The 21,095-nt window shown below is 42.0% G+C and overlaps 1 protein-coding gene across 2 annotated transcripts in view; it reads right to left on the minus strand.

Annotated features, from left to right (window-relative positions):
- TMEM134 (transmembrane protein 134) overlaps positions 1 to 21,095 on the minus strand; it is a 62,404-nt gene that overhangs the window by 18,196 nt on the left and 23,113 nt on the right. For both annotated transcript variants that reach the window (XM_089687574.1, XM_089687575.1), the window contains exon 2: positions 12,262 to 12,405. In XM_089687574.1, coding sequence (XP_089543700.1) covers positions 12,262 to 12,378 — 117 coding nt within the window. In that variant the 5' untranslated portion in view covers positions 12,379 to 12,405. The remainder of the gene's footprint in view (positions 1 to 12,261; positions 12,406 to 21,095) is intronic.

Genomic DNA, 21,095 nt, shown 5'->3' on the forward strand with positions numbered 1-21,095 from the left:
TCATATAGAAACAGCCAGTAAATCCATACATTTACTGCCACATTAAATCAGAATTAGTTATTCCAGATTAGTTGCAACTATTAGCATCTCCTTATAGAATATGCAACATGTCTTATTAAAACCATGAATATCTATAATCTGGTGTTATCCTTACTACTGACATGTGTAGTGGGATCATGGCAAGATCAAAAGAGTTCTCTAAGGCCCTCAGAAAGTGTAAGAGTGTGAGTGTGTGTGTGAGTGTACTGCATTCATAAAGTATTCAGACCCCTTTCACTTTTTTAAATTTTATGTTATATCACGATTCTTTACATTAATTGTTTTTCGCATTAATCTACAGTCATTTAGAAATATTTTCAAATGTATGGAAAAAGAAAAAATTAAAATATCACATTGGCGTAATTATTCAGACCATTTGCGACACTTGAAATTTAGCTCAGATGCCTTCCATTTCTCTTTATAGTTGCTGAGATGTTTCTACACCTTGACTGGATTCTACCTGTGGTAAATTAAATTGAATGGACATGATTTGGAAAGGCACACACCTCTATAAAAGGCCTAACAGCTGACAATGCATACTGAATCAGAGCAAAAGTCATGAAGTCAAAAGAACTGCCTGCAGAGCTCAGAGACAGGATTTTTTTGCAAGACACAGATCTGGGAAAGGCTTAAAAACAAAAAAACTCTGCTGCATGAAAGGTTCTTAAGAGCACAGTTACATCCAATTCTCAAATGGAAGAGGTTTGGCACAACCAGGAATTTTGCAAGAAATGGTCATCCAGCTAAACTAAGCAATCGGGGAGAAGGGCCTTAGTAAGAGAGGTGACCATGAATCCGATGGTCATCCTAATGGAGCTCCAGAGATCCTTTGTGGAGATGGGACAATGTTCCAAAAGGACAACCATCACTGCAGCCCTTCACCAATCTAGGATTTATGTGGTTAGTCGGAAGCCTCAACTCAGTGCAAAACACATGAAGGCCCACTTGGAATATGCAAAAAAGCACCTAAGGACTCTCAGACTGTGAGGAACAAGATTCTCTGGTCTGATGAAACCAAGACTGAACTGCTTGGCCTCAATTTAAAATGTTATGTCTGGAGGAAACCAGGCACCACTCATCACCTGCCCAATACCATCCCAAGAGTGAAGCATTGTGGTGGCAGCATCATACTGTGGTGGTACAAAAATTAAATGAAACCTTGTGAGCAGCTCAAACTAAGCGCTTACACAATATCTCACCAATATATTTTTCTATAACTCAGCAAAAGCTGCTCACACTTTACACACTTATTGTGCTATATAACAAAAACTCAAAAAATGTGCCACACTTTCTCCTTAAAATACTGAAATCCCCAAACTCATATGTGTCATCAATTTACCACATGTCTGTATATCCATCTCTTCAACATGACATGAATAATGAAATAATGAACAATAAAAAAAATGAGTGCTGTGGGGGTGTTTTTCAGCAGCAGGGACTGGGAGACTGGCAGAAAATCCCCCAATCCAGGTCTGCAAAGCTTGTTGTGTCACACCCAAAAAAACACTCAAGGCTGTATTTGCTGCCAAAGTTGCTTAACAAAGTACTACTAAGTAAAGGGTATGAATACTTAAGTACATGTGATATTTCAGGGTTTTTTTTTTATAAATTCAGACATTTCTAAAATTCTGTTTTCACTTTGTCATTATGGGGTACCAAGTGTAGATTAATAATAAAAAAAAAAAAAAAAAAAGAATTTAAACAACTGTAGTATCAGGCTGCGACATAACATTAAAAGAAGTGAAGGGGGTCTGAATACTCTATGAATGCAGTCTATGTATGTATATAAATACACATGTATACATACACACACACCAAACACACACCTGCCTTTACATGCACGTGAACGATAATGGCATCCCAGTCTTAGTCTGTAGGGTTCAATATTGAGTTGGCCCACCCTTTGCAGCTATAACAGCTTCAACTCTTCTGGGAAGGCTGTCTACAAGGATTAGGAGTGTGTCTATTGGAATGTTTGACCATTCTTCCAGAAGTGCATTTGTGAGGTCAGGCACTGATGTCGGAAGAAAAGGCCTGGCTCACAGCCTCTGCTCTAATTCATCCCAAAGGTTTTCTGCCGAATTGAAGTCAGGACAGTTATGGACCTTGCTTTGCACTGGTGCACAGTCATGTTGGAACAGGAAAGGGCTATCCCCAAACTCTTCCCACAAAGCTGGGAGTATGAAATTGTCCAAAATGTCTTGGTATGCCAACGCCTTAAGAGTCCCAACCACTGAAAAACAACCACATACCATAATCCCCCCTCCATCGAACTTTACACTTGGAACAATGCAGTCAGGCAAGTACTGTTCTGGCAACCACCAAACCCAGACATGTCCATTGGATTGCCAGACAGAGAAGCGTAATTCGTCACTCCAGAGAACACGTCTGCATTGCTCTAGAGTCCAATGGCGGCGTTCTTTACACCACTGCATCCAACGCTTTGCATTGCATTTGGTGATGTAAGGTTTGGATACAGCTGCTCGGCCATGGAAACCCATTCTAGGAAGCTCTCTACACACTGTTATGCCAATCTGAAGGCCACATGAAGTTTGGAGGTCTTTAGCTACTGACTCTGCAAACAGTTGGCGACTTCTGCGCACTGTGTGCTTCTGCATGTGCTGACTCAGCTCTGTCATTTTACGTGGCCTACCACGTTGCTGTTGTTCCCAGTTTCTTCCACTTTGTTCTAATACCACTAACCGTTGACACAAATATTTAGTAGCAAGGAAATTTCACAGATGGACTTATTGCACAGGTGGCAACCTATCAACGTACCACACTTGAATTCGCTGAGGTCCTGAGAGCGACCCATTCTTCCCAAATGTTTGTAGAAGCAGTCTGCATGTCTAGGTGCTTGATTTTATACACCGGTGACCATGGAGGTGATTGGAACACCAGAATCCAATGATTTGGAGGGGTGGCCCAATACCTTTGGCCATATAGTGTGTGTATAGATATATATTTATTTTCCAATAGATAAGGTGATGTGTGCTCCAGTGTTTGCTCTCAGTGCAGAGCAATCAATCTTTCCCTCAGGCAATATATAGAGAAGACAATTGAAGGATTGCTGCACTTAAAATTTAATAAAAAAAAGTAAAAAAAAAAAAAAAAAAAAGACAAACTATGCATAATGTATTCCATTTAATGACCATTTTGTGCTAGGTTGTTACCGTCCTTCTTCAGAGAACACCACATGCCACAATACAAATAGCTGTATACACCTATGTATTTATCCCATACTTAGAACCAATTAATTAACCACTTAATCACTCCCCCATATCAATTGAATGAAGTCCGGATATGGCACCTAGTGTTGGAACAAATGTAATAAATATTTAATTAGAATCATTAAAATGGCTGGAACAACAAACATCAAAAGACGTTACAAAATTTACCACTCAAAGAAAAAAGGAGTTCATTGGATCCACCGTTTGGATACATTGTATCCAACAGGGTTAAACTCTGATTTCGATCTGTATTTATTTCTTTGATTGATACATTTTGTAACATCTTTTGATGTTTGTTATTCCAGCTATTTTAATGATTCTAATTGAATATTTATTACACTTCTTCCAACACTAGGTGCCATAATCGGGACTCTATTCAGTTAATATGGTAGAGGAATTACTCGTTGAATCTTTTAATATCGATATATTGAATTCTATCATGTCTTGTGGTTTGAGAAAAAAATACTAATTAAGTTGTTAATTAAGAGATTGATTCCAGGCTTTGGATAGATATACAAGTGTATACAGTATTTGTATTGTTCTTATCTTAATAAGGGCTCGAACAATCTAGCCTGAAATGGTCATAAAAATGGAACACATTACTTCAGGGAGGCTAACCATACCATTAAACATCCAATAGGGAAACAGGAATGGGTGAGGCCAAGCAATAATTATTTAACAGAAGAAATTCTGACATACTGGTTTAAAGTGTATGTTGGAGAACATTTAAAAAAAAAAAAATTCCTATGCATATATTGCTCCAGTAAATGCACATTTCTTTGCGATTTATTCCCATAAATTGCTGTAAGTATAGAAAAATTGCCCACTGACCTGCCAGAGCAGATTTAAACCAAACAACGCAAAGCCTCTACTGCACTTGTAGTTGTCAGACTTGTCTTGGGCTACAAAAATCCTGCTGCTATCTCCCCTCTGCTCCTCTACACATGAATGCACTGATTTATTTTTCTGGAGAACAATGCAGGTGCCTTGACTGTGTGCATGAAAGGAAGCATAGATTTAGCATTTCCTACCTCTGAAAGAATTTTACAAGCCTGGTGATGTAGTCACAAAGAATGATAAAAGTAATTTCTCACTACAGAAACAAGGTAAAAGAAAAACCAAATGACAATGTTGTTACATGCTTTATAGAAAGAGGTGGGGGTGCTATGGTGATACATTTTGGTAATGCCTGGACACAATCTAATTGAAAGCAACCGCTAATTATGCATTTAATAACCATACATCAGATTTAAATATTTCAAAAAGGGGTGTGGACATTTCTTAAAAAAATGCTTGTCCAGGGACTAAATTGGTGCCCCAATCCACTTGTCCCTCATGACAATCTACTTGTCCAGATAAAAAAATATATATATATTTTTAACCAAAACCGTATTTAAGTCTGCTTTAAGTAATGTCTGGGGCTTTTAAAAACAAAAAGGGCTTTATGGGGACTTAAACTATTAATATTTTTAATATTGCGCTGTTTATCTCCTCCTCACCTCCCTGCCTGTCTCCAGCACTGCACCCAGGGACTAGCAGGGAGGACAGAGACCTTGCAGTGTAATGAGCACTGATTGGGTGATTGTCAGGAAAGGGGAGTGTTGGACATATCCTTTATCTCTTTTTGTTGCCAAAGTTGTTTTTGAGTTTTTTGCAAACATTTAAAAAATCAGTTAAGGCCTGAAGATTACAGAAAACATTATATATTTTCTTAAATCAGAGACCCTAAAGAATAAAATAGGGGTAGTTCCATTTTTTTATGTCACACGATATTATCACAAAGGTCTAGGACAGGGGTCCTCAAACTACGGCCCGCAGGCCACATGCGGCCCACCGAGCACACTCATCCGGCCCGCCGGCAGGGGACACCAAGTACAGGGGTGGGCAGGGGGCTGCTGTCTCTTACCTGGCTCCGGGTCCCAGTCCCACGACGATCCAGTCCAGGATGCGCTCCTCCTTCACTCCGGCTGCTCCCTCACTCAATGTCCGCGCTGCCGCTCGGCTCCGCCTCCTCACTGGTGATTGGGCGCCAGTACTGTAGCTCAGGAAGGCACACAGGCGGCCAATCACCGGCGAGGAGGCGGAGCTGAGCGGCCCCGCGAAAATCAAGGGAGGGAGAGGCCGGAGTGAAGGAAGGAGGACAGCTGACCACCCGGTAAGTGTGCCGTGCAGATGGTACTGCTGCAACCAGGTATGCTGGCTGCAGCAGCACCATGCTGAACAGGGGTCGGCTAGTTAAATGTCATTGCTGTCAGTGGGAGGAATGGTGCCCCATCGTTGGTGTCAGTGGGGGGGGGGGGAGGAATAGTGCCCCATCATTGCTGTCAGTGGGAGGAATAGTGCCCCATCATTGCTGTCAGTGGGAGGAATAGTGCCCCATCATTGCTGTCAGTGGGAGGAATAGTGCCCCATCATTGCTGTCAGTGGGAGGAATAGTGCCCCATCATTGCTGTCAGTGGGAGGAATAGTGCCCCATCATTGCTGTCAGTGGGAGGAATAGTGCCCCATCATTGCTGTCAGTGGGAGGAATAGTGCCCCATCATTGCCGTCAGTGGGAGGAATAGTGCCCCATCATTGGTGTCACTGATACTAATGATGGGGCACTATTCCCCCCCCCCACTGACACCAACGATGGGGCACTATTCCTCCCCCCCCACTGGCACCAGTGACGTACTATTCCTCCCACTGACACCAATGATGGGGCACTATTCCTCCCAATGACACCAATGATGGGGCACTATTTTTCCCAATGACACCAATGATGGGGCACTATTTTTCCCAATGACACCAATGATGGGGCACTATTCCTCCCACTGACACCAATGATGGGGCACTATTCCTCCCACTGACACCAATGATGGGGCACTATTCCTCCCACTGACACCAATGATGGGGCACTATTCCTCCCACTGACACCAATGATGGGGCACTATTCCTCCCACTGACACCAATGATGGGGCACTATTCCTCCCACTGACACCAATGATGGGGCACTATTCCCCCACTGACACCAATGATGGGGCACTATTCCTCCCACTGACACCAATGATGGGGCACTATTCCTCCCACTGACACCAATGATGGGGCACTATTCCTCCCACTGACACCAATGATGGGGCACTATTCCTCCCACTGACACCAATGATGGGGCACTATTCCTCCCACTGGCACCAATGATGGGGCACTATTCCTCCCACTGGCACCAATGATGGGGCACTATTCCTCCCACTGACACCAATGATGGGGCACTGTTCCTCCCACTGACACCAATGATGGGGCACTGTTCCTCCCACTGACACCAATGATGGGGCACTGTTCCTCCCACTGACACCAATGATGGGGCACTGTTCCTCCCACTGACACCAATGATGGGGCACTATTCCTCCCACTGACACCAATGATGGGGCACTATTCCTCCCACTGACACCAATGATGGGGCACTATTCCTCCCACTGACACCAATGATGGGGTACTATTCCTCCCACTGACACCAATGATGGGGTACTATTCCTCCCACTGACACCAATGATGGGACACTATTCCTCCCACTGACACCAATGATGGGACACTATTTCGCTCCATAAGACACACTTGGGGGGAAATGTCTGTGCGTCTTATAGAGTGGCTGGCCCAGTATTCCCACCACCGTTGTATGTCCGCAGTCTCTGAACAAATGCCGACAGTACAGGAGATGACCATAGTTTTTTTTTTAAACTATAGTCTGGCCCTCCAACGGTCTGAGGGACAGTGAACAGGCCCCCTGTTTAAAAAGTTTGAGGACCCCTGGTCTAGGAAATGAAAAATTTCAGTAACAAATACACTTAAGTTAATTTTTGGACACAAAAAGCAAAAAATTATCCAATTTTTTGCAAAATTTAAAAGACAAGGTTGCATCGAGTAAATAGATATCCAACATGTTAAACCTTAAATTTGCATGCCATCGTGAAATGGCAACAAACATTAGTACCCTGTATTTTCTATAGGTGACACTTTTAAAGCCCCTTATAGGTCATCAGTTTAGTGTTACAGAGGAATTCTGGCATGCACAGCAATAGGTAACGTGTATCGCAATTGCTGTTTTCATTTGTAGGCGCCCCAGAGCGTGCTTTTACGTGTGTGTACATGTGGGGGTGGGGGCCTTGAAAAATTTGGGAGGGGGGGGGGGTTTATATGCTTGGGTGTAGCTTAAATTAAAAAAAAAAATTTACTAAAAAAAAAATTAAAATAAAAAAAACATGCATGTCTCTCCTCCCTTCCCTTTATCCGCTGGCACCCACTAAACCAGTCCCAGCCCTACAGATGGGCAGGTGGAGTCTGGAACATATAGCGGGCGGGGGGGCAGAGCCTGGCAACATAGTGGGCTGTGTGGAAGCAATTGGGCGGCAGTGCTGCCGCCCGAATTCTTCCACCTAACAGATGAGCCCTGCTGCTTGCCCGCAACAGGGCTGAAGATAAAAAAAGAACTACATGTCCCGGGCGCCGGGCGATATGAATTGAACATCCCTGCCAAGTTTACAGGCAGGATTACTACAGAGATACAGTGCCTTGAAAAAGTATTCATACCCCTTAAAATTTTTCACATTTTGTCATGTCACAATCAAAAACATAAATGTATTTTATTGGGATTTTATGTGATACACCAACACAAAGTGGCATATAATTGTGAAGTGGAAGGAAAATGATGGATGGTTTTCAGAAACATTTTTTATGTACAAATAAATATCTGAAAAGTGTGGCCTGCATTTGTATTCAGCCTTCCTGACTCAATACTTTGTAGAACCACCTTTCCCTGCAGTTACAGCTGCAGGTTTTTTGAGGATGTGTCTACCAGCTTTGCACATCTAGAGAGGGACATTTCTGCCCATTCTTCTTTGCAGAATCGCTCAAGCTTTGTCAGAATGGATGGAGAGTGTCTGTGAACAGCAATTTTCAAGTTCTGCCACAGATTCTCAACCTCTACCCATCTCAATTCTTTTGCAGACTCTAACAGGTTTTCTTTTAAGATTGCCCTGTATTTGGCTCTATCCATTTTGCCATCAACACTGACCAGCTTCCCTGTCACTGCTGAAGAAAAACATGCCCACAACATGATACTGCCACCACTATGTTTCACGGTGGGAATGGTGTGTTCAGGGTGATGTGCAGTGTCACACAGAGCATTTTGCTTTTAGGCCAAAAAAGTTAAATTTTGGTTTCATCTGATCAGAGCACCTTCTTCCACATGTTTTCTGTGTCCCCCAAAGGGCTTTTTGCAAACAGGACTTCTTATGGCTTTCTTTCAACAATGGCTTTCTTCTTGCTACTCTTCCATACAGGCCAGATTTGTGGAGTGCACGACTAATAGTTGTCATTTGGACAGGTTCTCTCACCTGAGCTGTGGATCTCTGCAGCTCCTCCAGAGTTACCATAGGCCTCTTGGCTAGTTCTCCGATTGATGCTCTCCTTGCCTGGCCTGTCAGTTTAGGTGGACAGCCATTTCTTGGTAGATTTGCAGTTTTGACATACTCTTTTCATTTTTGGATGATGGATTGAACAGTGCTGTGAGATGTTCAAAGCTTGGGATATTATTTATAACCTAACCCTGCTTTAAACTTCTCCACAACTTTATCCCTGACTTGTCTGGTGTGTTCCTTGGCCTTCATGATGCTGTTTGTTCACTAATGTTCTCTAACAAACCTCTGAGGGCTTTACAGAACAGCTGGATTTATACTGAGATTAAATGACACACAGATGGACTCCATTTACTAATTAGGTGACTTCTGAAGGCATCAGAGTAAAGGGGAATGAATACAAATGCATGCCACACTTTTCAGATATTTGTAAAAAAATTTGAAAACCATTTATTATTTTCCTTCTACTTCACAATTATGTGTCACTTTGTGTTTGTCTATCACATAAAATCCCAATTAAATACATTTATGTTTTTGGTTGTTACATGACAAAATGTTCAAAATTTCAAGTGGTATGAATACTTTTTCAAGGCACTGTAACATGGCCAGTGCCTACATTTTCTCTTATGTGACTAGTTTCTGTTGGAATCCAGATCAGCAGTTCCTGCAGCTAAAACATCATACCGTTTGTTAGAAATGTCATTTAGATTGAAGGGGGAGATAAAAAAAAAAAAAGAAGACAGGTCCATCAAGTTTGAGCGCTTAGTGCCTGCATTTTTGGCTCACAGAAAAGCACAACTAAACCTTCTGTTGTGACCATTACCCAGATTTAGAACGTTTAAGGAAACCTGAAATAAGAATTGGGTAGGTTGAAAAGTAAAGCATTTTATGTTAATGGTCACATTGAAGTAAAACTAAGAGGATAAAGGTTTACATTTGTTCTGATGCTAAAACTTTGATCACTAAAATTCCCAATCTGTCAAATGTTTATCTTAAACAGTACAGTCAAAATTTTAACAAATTTCATATACTATAAGATATGGCTATAAATTTGCTGTTAGCATCCTTGATCTATTTTGTTATACCAGTACTAGCTGTAACATTATCTACTTTATACCAAGGGGTTGATTTACTAAAATTGGAGCACTTACAACTTGCGTGCAACTGTACACGGTAGCCAGCTTCTAACTTCAGTTTGTTCAAAGCTTTGATAACAAAACCTGGAAGCTGATTGGTTTCTATACAGAACTGCACCAGATTTTGCATGCTCCTGTTTTAGTAAATCTCCCTTAGTGTTCAATTCTGATAGCAGCCAAGTTGATGTGGACTGTTTATTGATGGTTAGAGGAAAAAAAAAGGTTTGCATATGGAAATCATTCCATAAGCATGCAAGTCAATTAGCCAAATGGTCTCTAGCCTCCTTGTGAAAAGCACCATCCAGGTGTTACCTCACCTATTGCCCTACCGCTAATTAGCTATGTTCTACCTGAAGATCTATGTTTGGTTGACCCCCTTTCTACTAAAGAAACCCCGTTTTGGAAATGGGCCATAATCTCAGCACGAGCATTACAGTAATGGAGTAATAATATGGGGTGCCAAATTGCTACCTGGCTTTTTACAACTGTTGCAGGCTCCAGCACAAATAACTACTCTACAGTTGTGCTTTTACATAAAACACAACGCATCAACACAAAATGGATACGTTCTGTGCGGCCTGTAACTCCTCCACCTGGATTATGCTTAAAGCTCATCTGTAGCTTTTAATTCAGTTTAAATAGTTCATTTGGATCAAGCTGGTCCAAACAAACTATTACCTTCACTACTAGATGTGCCCACTGTGTGAGCTATATGGCCTGTATATCTCCTCAGTGCTGTGTTCCGGCATCAGGAAGGCAACTACCCATCCCACTTCTGAAACAAAATCCAGTCGGGGCTGACCACAGCTCAGCCATTTGCAGGGAGCTTGTATTCTATGAATGAATATATGCTTCCTCTGATTGGCCGAGGCAGAGAAGCAAGAAGACGATGTCACAGTTTTCAACTTACTCAATCAAAGGAACCTCAGTGCTCAGGCCAACATGATTTACTTCTGGGAACAGAACGGGAAATTCCTGCCGAAACACAATGCTGTATTTTGTATGTAACGGAGGCTAAATACAGTTTGTAGAGTGCACACATCTAGTAGTGAAGGTTACAGCTCGTTTGGACCAGCTTGGTCCAAATGAATTGCTTAAACATCACTAAAAGCTGAAGGTCAGCTTTAAAAAGTACATCTAAAGGATCCTCTATGACAGTTGTAACAAGCACTGAATCGAATTACCAATTGAAATGCACAAACCTCAAAAGTAAAAACTTATTTTACCTTCCCTGACTGTCCCAACTTTTTTACTTCACAAGCTCCCCCTCCCTGACACTGCAGCTGACATGGGAGGGTTTTTAGCAGCAGATGCAGTATTGCAACCCAGAAAGCATTGATGGACTATGGGTGCTGATTAACAAGCTACATGCTTTTAAAACAACAATGACAATGCTAATATTCTCATCCCACTGTAGTGTAAGCAGGCACAGTCTACATTAGAGTGGCAACTCTGCTCTGAGCTCAGAACAATGCAGAATTTTTGCCCCACAGAAAGCTGGATTAAGTGGAATTCATTGTCAGGCTTATCAGGAAAACTAAGTGTATATACACTTCTAATTAAAGCATTAGTAAACTGCAAGAAAGGGAAAAAAAGAAAAAAAAAATCTCCTGCCAGGTAATGTCATTGCATGCTAGCACATTATTTAAAACGTACCTTAAAATGAAGCCCTCCAGAGGCATGCTGTCACAGCTGACAGGGCTTCCATCTTCACCCGGTCCTTCTTCTCTGACTGACGCCTAGGCTGTAATGACGTCACTCCCGCACAGGAGTCCTGGGCCACAGCACACAGCTCTGGGCCAGAGGCACAGGTATGCTGTTCCTTCAGAGCGCATGCACTGGCTTCAGGAACGAGAGAATATCTCCTAAACAGTGCTCGTTTAGGAGACAGTAATTTTACCTACAGGTAAGTGTTATTATAAGCTTACCTGTAGGTAAAATTAAAAAAAAAAAAAAAAAGTTTACTACCACTTTAGGATTTTTTTCTTAAATTTAAACCATACTTCTACTTTTACAGTCTCTGAAATTTAAAGCAAATCAAGGTATACATTTTGACCAGACAGAAATGTTATATTTACCGTAAGGCCATCTTAAGGATTTCAGTTCAAACCTTTGGGCTCCATGCATAGTGGCCTACAAAATGCTGCTTCTACAGGAGTTTTGCGTTTTGCCTCTAGAAGCAGCTCCGTGTTATCCTGTGTCCATGCACATTAGGACGATTAGATGCATATTTTAAACTCCACATTCAGAGGCAAGAAAAAAAACCCTTCTGGTTTGTGTTTTTTTGATTGGAGCTTTCTGGCAGAAAAAATGCTAAATGCTCCAAAACTTGTCTAAACTGTGTCCAAAAATGCTCTATAGTGTTTTTTTTCGGCCAAGGGAACTGGTGTTTTTTTTAAGCCCAGTGTGCATGGAGCCTTACTGTATTTTATAAACCTACTTTACATATTTTATGTTTAAACTCACCTGGTACTTATGCCGATTCTGCTGATTCTCATCTCCGCCAAAATGCAGGGCCCCAAATCTTGGTCCAGTGTCTTCAATAGACACCTCAAATGCATCATCAATACTGAAATTACCCATCAAACTTGTGGAACGCTGCAGCTTGACCTACACAGTGAGGAGAAATATTTTAATGAAAATCTGGTAAGATTCAAACACATTCCACACCAGCCATTTATGAATTTGACAAATTTTTAACTCTGTAAATCGAATGCCCCAATACTATATTTGGGGTCAGTATTAGTCAAGAGAAGCAACAGGTTTTTTTTTTTTTCCTTTCGGGTCTGTGGTGTAGTATGCAATAAGTGAATCAAAAAAGTGCATGTGAACATACACAAAAAAAGTGTACTAGGATCATATGGCCCCCTCCCGAAGAGGAAAGATCCTTCCCTGACTTCCCTATCCCCAAGATGCAAGACTCCCGATGGGGGCTAGCCAAAAGGCCTGGCAGACCCCTCTTCTCGTAATCAGCTGAAGCCAACCACCAAGTATTAGATGAGGAGCAGAGAGACCCCCTAAAGACAGGAGAAGAAGAAACCTGAGGGCCACACATCCTTCCCCTAGACTTCAGGGTAGGCCCAAAGACCCTCACTCTACCATCCTGTAAGTGAAAAACACACATAAAATGGGAAGGTGACACAGATGTGGAGAGAAATAAAAAAAGGTGCCAGTGTAAATTCACTGGCTAGGCCTTGTGGCTTGGTAACAAAAATTGCCACAGTCTCGGCCAAAAGGCCTAGCCTATAAGGCGAGGTGCAGAAAAAAACAAGGGGTGTCGCAGCCTAAAGCAGTTTCCCACAGTGTGGTCTTATACTCATAGTGTTTCTCCAGCAAGTCATCACTCCCAGGAGGTGCTTGACACCGTAGGCTCTCCTTAGCTGAACATGGTAGCACTGGTCAAATCAGGAGGTACTGGGCCCCTAGGAATCCTTCCCACCAGGGAAATACTCCCAAACTCCACCTTACCCAGTTGGTGCTTTATTCGGTCTATCCCCCCCCAAGAAACATCCCTCAGGACATCCATCATACCAGCAGAGATACATCACAGCCAGCCAACAGGTGATACAGTCAAATCCCTTGTTGGCTAATTGGCTGGGTAATAGGCTGGGTGTATGTTGCGTACTTTCCCTGGTAAACTATCTGGGGTGATTTTGTGAAGGAAACCAACTAATGGGGAGTCAAGAATTACAATAGCGGGAAGTGATTCTAATCTTTATGATTAGTCATTTAGAAAATGATGACTTTAAGAAGGTGTAGAGGGTAATGACTCCAGTCTCCTCCTAGGGTTAACTAAAGTTCTTAAACTAAAGAATGTTGGTGAGCTGTGTTTACACAAGATGTGGAGTTCCTGCATGTGTGAAGAGGCTTTGAAGGGGAAAAAAAAAAAAAAAGTTTTCTTTTATTTAGATCAGTTGTCTCCAAACTGCAACCTTTTGCTTGCCTTTATCTGGTCCTTGGGCACTATTCCATCCACGGATACCAACAATGGGGCATAATTCCTGTCACTGACACCAATAATGGGGCACTATTCCTCCCACAGACACCTACAAAAGGGCACAATTCCTTCCATTGACAACAATGATTGAAAAGAATTCTTTCCATCGATACCAACAATTGACCACTATTCCTCCTCCTGCTCCTCCTGTGCCACCATCCCCTCCCTCCTAGATTGTAAGCTCGAAAGAGCAGGGCCCTCAATCCCCTCATGTTTTGCATTGTATTGATATTGTTCTGTCACATGTTCTGTCCCCTTTTGTAATGTACAGCGCTGAGCAAACGATTGGCGCTTTATAAATACTGTATAATAATAAAATAACAATAATTCCTTTCACTGACACCAGCAATGGGGCACTATTCCCCTCATTGACACCAATGAAAGGGCACAATTTCTTCTACTGATACCAAGGATGAGGCATAATTCCTCGCACTGACACCAAAGATAGGGCATTGTATACTCTCACTAGACACAAGGTCAATTTCTACTCCCACTGGCCATAGGCCAGCCACCTTTTGTCTCAAGGACAGTCAACTGGCACTTTGTTTAAAAACTTGAGACCCCTGATTTAGATCAAGGGGAACATGTAATGAAATTTTGGAGAATCCAGTGCTGGCTCTGGGGCTGTCTTCTGGATCCTGGATTCAGTGTCTAGTTAATCACTGACCTGGGACTAATATGTAAAAGGTTAGCACGATTTTCACAGGTCAGTGACTAATTAGTGAAGCTCCCTCAGGAGGATACAACCAGAAACCTTTAACCCTCATCCTTATAAACTATAAACACACGCTAGCAGTGGCTATAGATTTAACTTTACATCATCCCTAATTCATCCCCCATATAGTAATTCATCCCCCATATAGTAATTCATCCCCCATATAGTAATTCATCCCCCATATAGTAATTCATCCCCCCTATAGTAATTCATCCCCCCTATAGTAATTCATCCCTTATATAGTAGTAGTAAGTAAGTAGCAAGTAGTAAGCCAAGTCCCCCCTGTGTCAATTCACTTACCTTTGCTCCGCGCGTTCCTCTCGCCGTGTTCCCGCACCGTTCCGGTCTTCAGGGCGGACTGTGAGAGGAGCCTAGCTCCTCTCACGTTCGTCACGCTGCCCCGCCTACTCACATCCTGACAGCCAATCACTGGCTATCAGGATGTGAGTGGCAGCGAGACTGGCCAATCATTGCATTTGAGCGCGCTGCCCTGGTTGTTTTTTTTTTGGATCACGCTGCAGAGTCCCTGCCGCCCGAGAGGAGGGAGGGGAGCGGGTGCCCGGCACACAAGAGCCGCATTAAAGCGTGTAAAGAGCCGCATTAAAGCGTGTAAAGAGCCGCATGTGGCTCGCGAGCCGCGGCTTGCCGACCACTGGGCTAAGCGATGTTGTGTGACCACCTGCAGCCAATGATGGACAAGCGGGGCATGTCATCACGAATCATATGAGTCGAGTGTGGGTCTTCACCTCCGCCGAACCCGAGAGACTGACTCACCGAACCCCTGGGGTTCGATCGAACCCAGGTTAAGAACCACTGCCTTAAACTATGGCTGAGTTCAGTTTGCCTTTTGGGGGGGAAGAAGTGTTTCCCTTTTACCATTCTGATTATTTTTTTGCGGTAAAGTGCATTACCACAAGGCACAGCAACGCAAGCACCACCATGCCATTCATTATAAATGGCACAATATCAACGCATCTGCACTGTACACATTACAATGTTAAAGAAAAGTTGTGGTGCACGGTGTTAGAAAATAGTACAGACCCAACTTCTGATACAAAGATAACCCAAGCAAATTAATGAGGTCTTTTAACGCAAGAGATATTAACACAAGAACATTGCATTCGTTAAAGGATAGGTTCACCTTATATATATATATATATATATATATATATATATATATATATATATATATATAAAAAATACATGCACATCTTCTTGCAAAAAAAGAAATGCGCATTTGTTTCTTTGTTACACCACAGCCTGTAAAACACTGCACCAGGGATCAGCATTGGGGGTACAGTGTTGGCCAGCACTACAGAGGAAAAAGGTTTGTGGGTACGTATTTCACATGATTGCAAAATGATCAAACAGCGTGACCAGGCAGTGGGAGAAGCAAACAGAATTCTAGGATACATCACTAGAGGGGTCATCAGCAGGTGGAAGGAGGTCCTGGTTCCACTATATAGATCTTTAATGAGACCTCATTTAGAATACTGTGTCCAGTCCTGGAGACCCCACTTACAAAAAGATATTGATATGGTAGAACAAGTCTGGGGGATAAAAAAATATCAGGAACTTAACATGTACAGTCTGGTGGAAAGAAGGGAAAGGGGAGACAAGATTGAAACCTTCAAATACATCAAGGGCATGAATAAGGTTCAGGAGGGCAGGATTTTCAATATGAAACCAAAAACAAGAACACAGGGACCTGACATCAAACTGGAGGAAAGTTCAAAAGTAATCTTAGAAGGTATTATTTTACTGAAAGAGTAGTTGATGCTTGAAACAGACTTACAGCAGAGTCAGTCAACATTAAATGGCTTCAAACATGCTTGGGACAAAACCATAGATCTATACTCAGACAAAAAAGTTAATGAGAAAAAAAAAACCCCACAACAATATGTATAATAAAAATGGAAGACTATGGACCACTTGGTCTTTTTTCTGCCATTAGTTCTCTATGTCTATGTTTGCCAGGATCCTGCAGACTCTTAGAATGCTGTACCTTCCATATGGGTGGGCAGTTACTGAATGGCAAAACAAATGAAACTAAGAAAGTGCTCACCAGCACCCTCGCAGTTCATTGACAACTACAAGCCATCTGTTGCAATGGCAGATGATACCTGTAGTTCAGTAATTCACCGTAAAAGGTGAAAGAACGATGCAAGCATTATTGGCAGAGCTTCGCACAGATATGCTGTTTATAGCTGTGATAATAGGAGCGAGGAGAGGATCCCCTGCCCCCTGTCGCAACGATGGCCAGGTGCTCTTTGGTAACAAGTTACACCCTAAATACCCTTATCCTTTAATGTACTGCAACAAACTGAATAGGTCTGAATTTGCCCCAAAAGGACTGGCAGCATAAATAAAATAAAAAAAAAAAAAAAAAATGGCAATGCTCGTTATATATGTTTTTTTTTAATACCACAGAATCTTTAAAACTTGTTGTATAGAAACTTAAACAAAAATGTTATATATTGTAGCTTACCCATCCTTCAATACGGTAACTGCATTAGTTATATTTTTGCATTATGCTTTTTTTCTTTACCCTTATCTAGTGATCCTTCCAGCAACATTTAGGACCAATTTACACTATATATGGTGACAGACGTTTTACCGCATGGTAAAACGTCTGTCACTGCGGGAACACACAGAAAACAATGCAGCCCAGCATTTTATCGCAGTGCACCGGGCCGAACCGCACTGAAATGTTGGGCAGCACAATGCAGGCCTTGCCCTGCCCAACATTGCAGTGAATAAAGTCTATGTTTTGTTCACTTGAAATAAAACCTAGTACACACGGGTCAAAAGTCAGATGGCATTGGCCGGTTCAATAGAAACCCAAAACTGAAAAAATGGTTACAAAATGTGAAAGCCTGTTTGGGAACTAATGAGATTTTTCTATTTCTTGTGTGGTCTCCAGAAGAGGATGAGAAAGGATCTATCCAACAAATACACAAACATTAAATAAAGAAGCAGTAGGGAGTGGGGAAGAGGTCTACATCAGTTTTTTCTACTGCTCTCAAAGTATCTGTTGGCGAGATTTAATGAGGATGTTCTAAAGCTGGCTGTACATGTCAAGATTTCACTTGTTCAGCCCTGAGGGAGTCATGTTTGTTCTATAGCTTCTTCTAGACAGAAGAGGAATCAACATACTGTATTCTGGGCAGGTTGGATATTTGCCGACACTGCTAGCCCTTTTCTTTATATGACCAATATTCAGTGTCCAGATTTAACATTTAGTATCTATAATCTGCTGTGATGTTGGTATTATATGGGAAAGATTTTATCTCTAGTAAACTGATGCTGGTCACATGTTTAAAATAAAATGTCGCCTTCCCTACTCCCCCCTTGTATAGACAGAAATGGGAGGCAGATTGTGTTATTATGTTTTCTGATGAGGACTGGAAGTCCATGGTGGATAATATACAGAGGGGCTCTAGCTCTCTTGGTCTGTGAGACAGCCCAGTTTTAACTCGCTGGTACTATACCTTCTCTAGACTAAGACTACATATGTTCCCAGAGATGTTGCACCTCTGTTTTAGGGGCTGCAGCATGTGCATGTGTTTTGGCCTTGTCCTAGTCTCTCCTTGATCTGGAATAGAATCTCGGCTGTGGCCTATGCCTTGGTGGATACTCCAATAACTATGTATTTGCAAATCTGTTTATTGGGTGCCCCTATTTTGGGTGTTCCTGTCAACGAGACGAGGCTAATCCATATGATTTGTCTCTCATCCTTACGGGCCACTGCCCTTCATTGGAAGCCCTCGACAGTTCCTTTGGCCTCCGTCCTGCGGAGAGTTGACATGGTTATTCTCATGGAACATATTCATTATACACTGCTAGATAGGATGCACTTGTTCAACAGAAAATGGGATGGTTGGAAAACATATCGGCATTTATTCTCTGACTGATGGTCTATCATGGTTTGATGTGTTTTGAACCTTTGGAAACTGCTTAGTTGTTTTGCACTTCTTACTGACTGCCTTACTCATGTACGTGCATTTATCTTTTTTTATGATTGTATCTTATACTATTGTTGCTTACCTATGTGCCTTGTTCTTGAGGCGTTTTGACCCTCAAGAGATTTCACTGTTATTGTTGTCTATCTTTTACTAAAAATCGTTTGTAAACAAAAAAAAATTAAATAAAAACTACAGAATTTGGATTACAGAGTAAAAATAAATAAATAAATGAACTGTTTTAAATTGTCATACAAAAATATTTATTGGAAATCAAATCTTTATTATTTTGTGGAAATAACGTGGTGTGGGTGGATTTGTGATAGTTACAGGCTGTGTCATACCCCTCTAGCCTGTGTCTTAGAATAACAGGGAGGAGAAGCCTCCATCAATCAAGATGTAATAGCCTGCCCCCATTGTGTTTAGCTGATTGGTGGCCATGGAGGAGGAGGAAGGGACTGGTTCATCATTTACCACTGTGTTTACACCCACATGTGTGACTCTATAATCCCATGGGCTGCTCAAAATTGATAGGGAGAAAATGTTTAGCATAGAAACTCAATGAAAACTGGGCATGTGCAGAGTTGCCACTAGAGCTGCAAAATCCATAGCTGAATTGAGGATATGAATACAAGGTGGAGATTGAGAGCAGCAGCATTAAACATGTTTTTTGCAGAATACAGAAAACTAGTCTCATAGTGAATGAGTGTGTATGCACAGCATTTGATTTTATTATGGGTGTTTAATGACAAAAAGGTAAAAAACCTGCTGCCTTTAGAATCGCTTTACGTCTAAGCCTCTGTTGTGCATTCTTCACCAGCTGCGAGGTGAGGATGGACCATGACAATTTGTCTGTTTTAGAAAATGCTCAGGATTCATAGTTATTCACACCTCCACTTCCTCACAATTTATATGCAGAGGGGAATGGGTAGACTTCCAGGATCTCCTATATTCCACCATTATCTCCTTAGTTCTTGTAGTACTTAGTATCGCGTTGTTGTCTGTGCACCACTGGACCAGATGTTGAACTTCTAGAGGTCTCATTATTGTTATGTATAAGTCTAAGTGGTATCATTGTGAACTTCGATCAGTGTGACCTGCTTTTCCTTTATACTGGCTTTTTAGAATAGTAAACGAGATAATGAAGCAATAGAATAAAGGTTTTAGAGCAGAACAACACTTTTTTTTAGATAAATGGTACATTTGCATAGATATCTGTAAAACAGACCAAAAAGAGGGACAATTGAGGAGGAAAGAGGGACAGGGGGATTTGGTTTGAAATGAGGGGCAGTTAGAGCATATGGAATTAGTTCAATAATCTCAGTTTGTTGACTGTTAAACTGGCCATACAACCTTTTTTTCATGCAACCAGCAGGCTGAACAAAAAAAAAAAAAAAAAAGAAAGAAGAAAGAGGAAGGAGGAAGGAAGGAGGAAGAAGAAGATTCCCCTATCCACATACTCAGTGTGGGTGGGTGGGGAAAATCACTCCCACTGTGCTGTTGTGTTCTGACACCAGGGAGGCAGCACTAATAGGTCAGGAAAACCCAACAGGCCGTTTCTACAGAAGTTGTTCAGTGGATGAACTTCTGTACAACTAGCCTGCCCATACATGGATTGAAACTCAGCCGATCGCTACTGAACCAGATGAATTTCAATCCATGTATTGTCAGCTTTAGTTAAAGTGTTACTAAACACACAACAGTAAAATCAGTCTGTATATGCAGTAAAACATGCTCGTTATGTTCACTGTGGAACCTAAGGGGTAATCCTCCACATTGTGTAAAAAAGGCTGTTTGAGCCTGTCTTCTCTGATCCTCCCCTCCTTCTACTGTCCCCAATTCATCTGCTGATAGCACAGACCTCTAGGAGTCACTCTGCACATGCTCAGTTTAGTGTGTATGGCTGGAGATTTTTTTTTTTTGGGAGGGTGCGTGTGATCAGCACAAGGCCAGTCAGGGGTTATCAGCCTTGTAGAACAGTCAGAGCAGAATGAAAACTCCTCCTACAAGCTTTAACCAGTGATCAGCCAGACACTGATAGAAGTCACAAGACTGCTATATACTGCTGATGAGAAAAAAGTTACCTAGCGAATTATATTTACTAAAATAAAAGCATTTCCATGTTGTGTGTACTATGGGAGATATAGTGAATGCCGGGTCCTGGGTTTAGTAGCACTTTAAAGGATAAGTTCACTTTTCAGAAATATGGAATATGGGTGTAACATGCGACATGTTATGAAAGCAACGGCTGCCGAACCCCCACTGTGACAGCTAGCATGGGGTTCTTCTCCCCCCGCTAGCTGTCAAATTTTAAGAAAATCGTGGCCATGCAGGGCTCTGCCCGACTGGCCATGTCACTCATCTTTGAATGAGAAACTACAAGTCCCAACAGCCTCAGTGGCTTGTAGTTCTCAATGAACTACCTTGGAGCTGTGGAGTGCCGTGGTAGTTCACTGAATCATTCTGTCAGTAGATCTACTTGCCCGTACATCCCATAAGGGCAAGCAGATATACTGACGGGTCTACAGGAGACTTGCATGGCACCAGCTATCTGCTGATCACTGGCACAATGCTATACAGGCTCCTGCAGCAAATAAAAATAAATGCACAAAAGAGTGAGGGGGGC

Source organism: Staurois parvus, unplaced genomic scaffold (genome assembly GCF_062004578.1).
Source record: "Staurois parvus isolate SC_StPar_1 unplaced genomic scaffold, SC_StPar_1.0 ptg000430l, whole genome shotgun sequence".
NCBI classification, from domain to species: Eukaryota; Metazoa; Chordata; class Amphibia; order Anura; family Ranidae; genus Staurois; species Staurois parvus.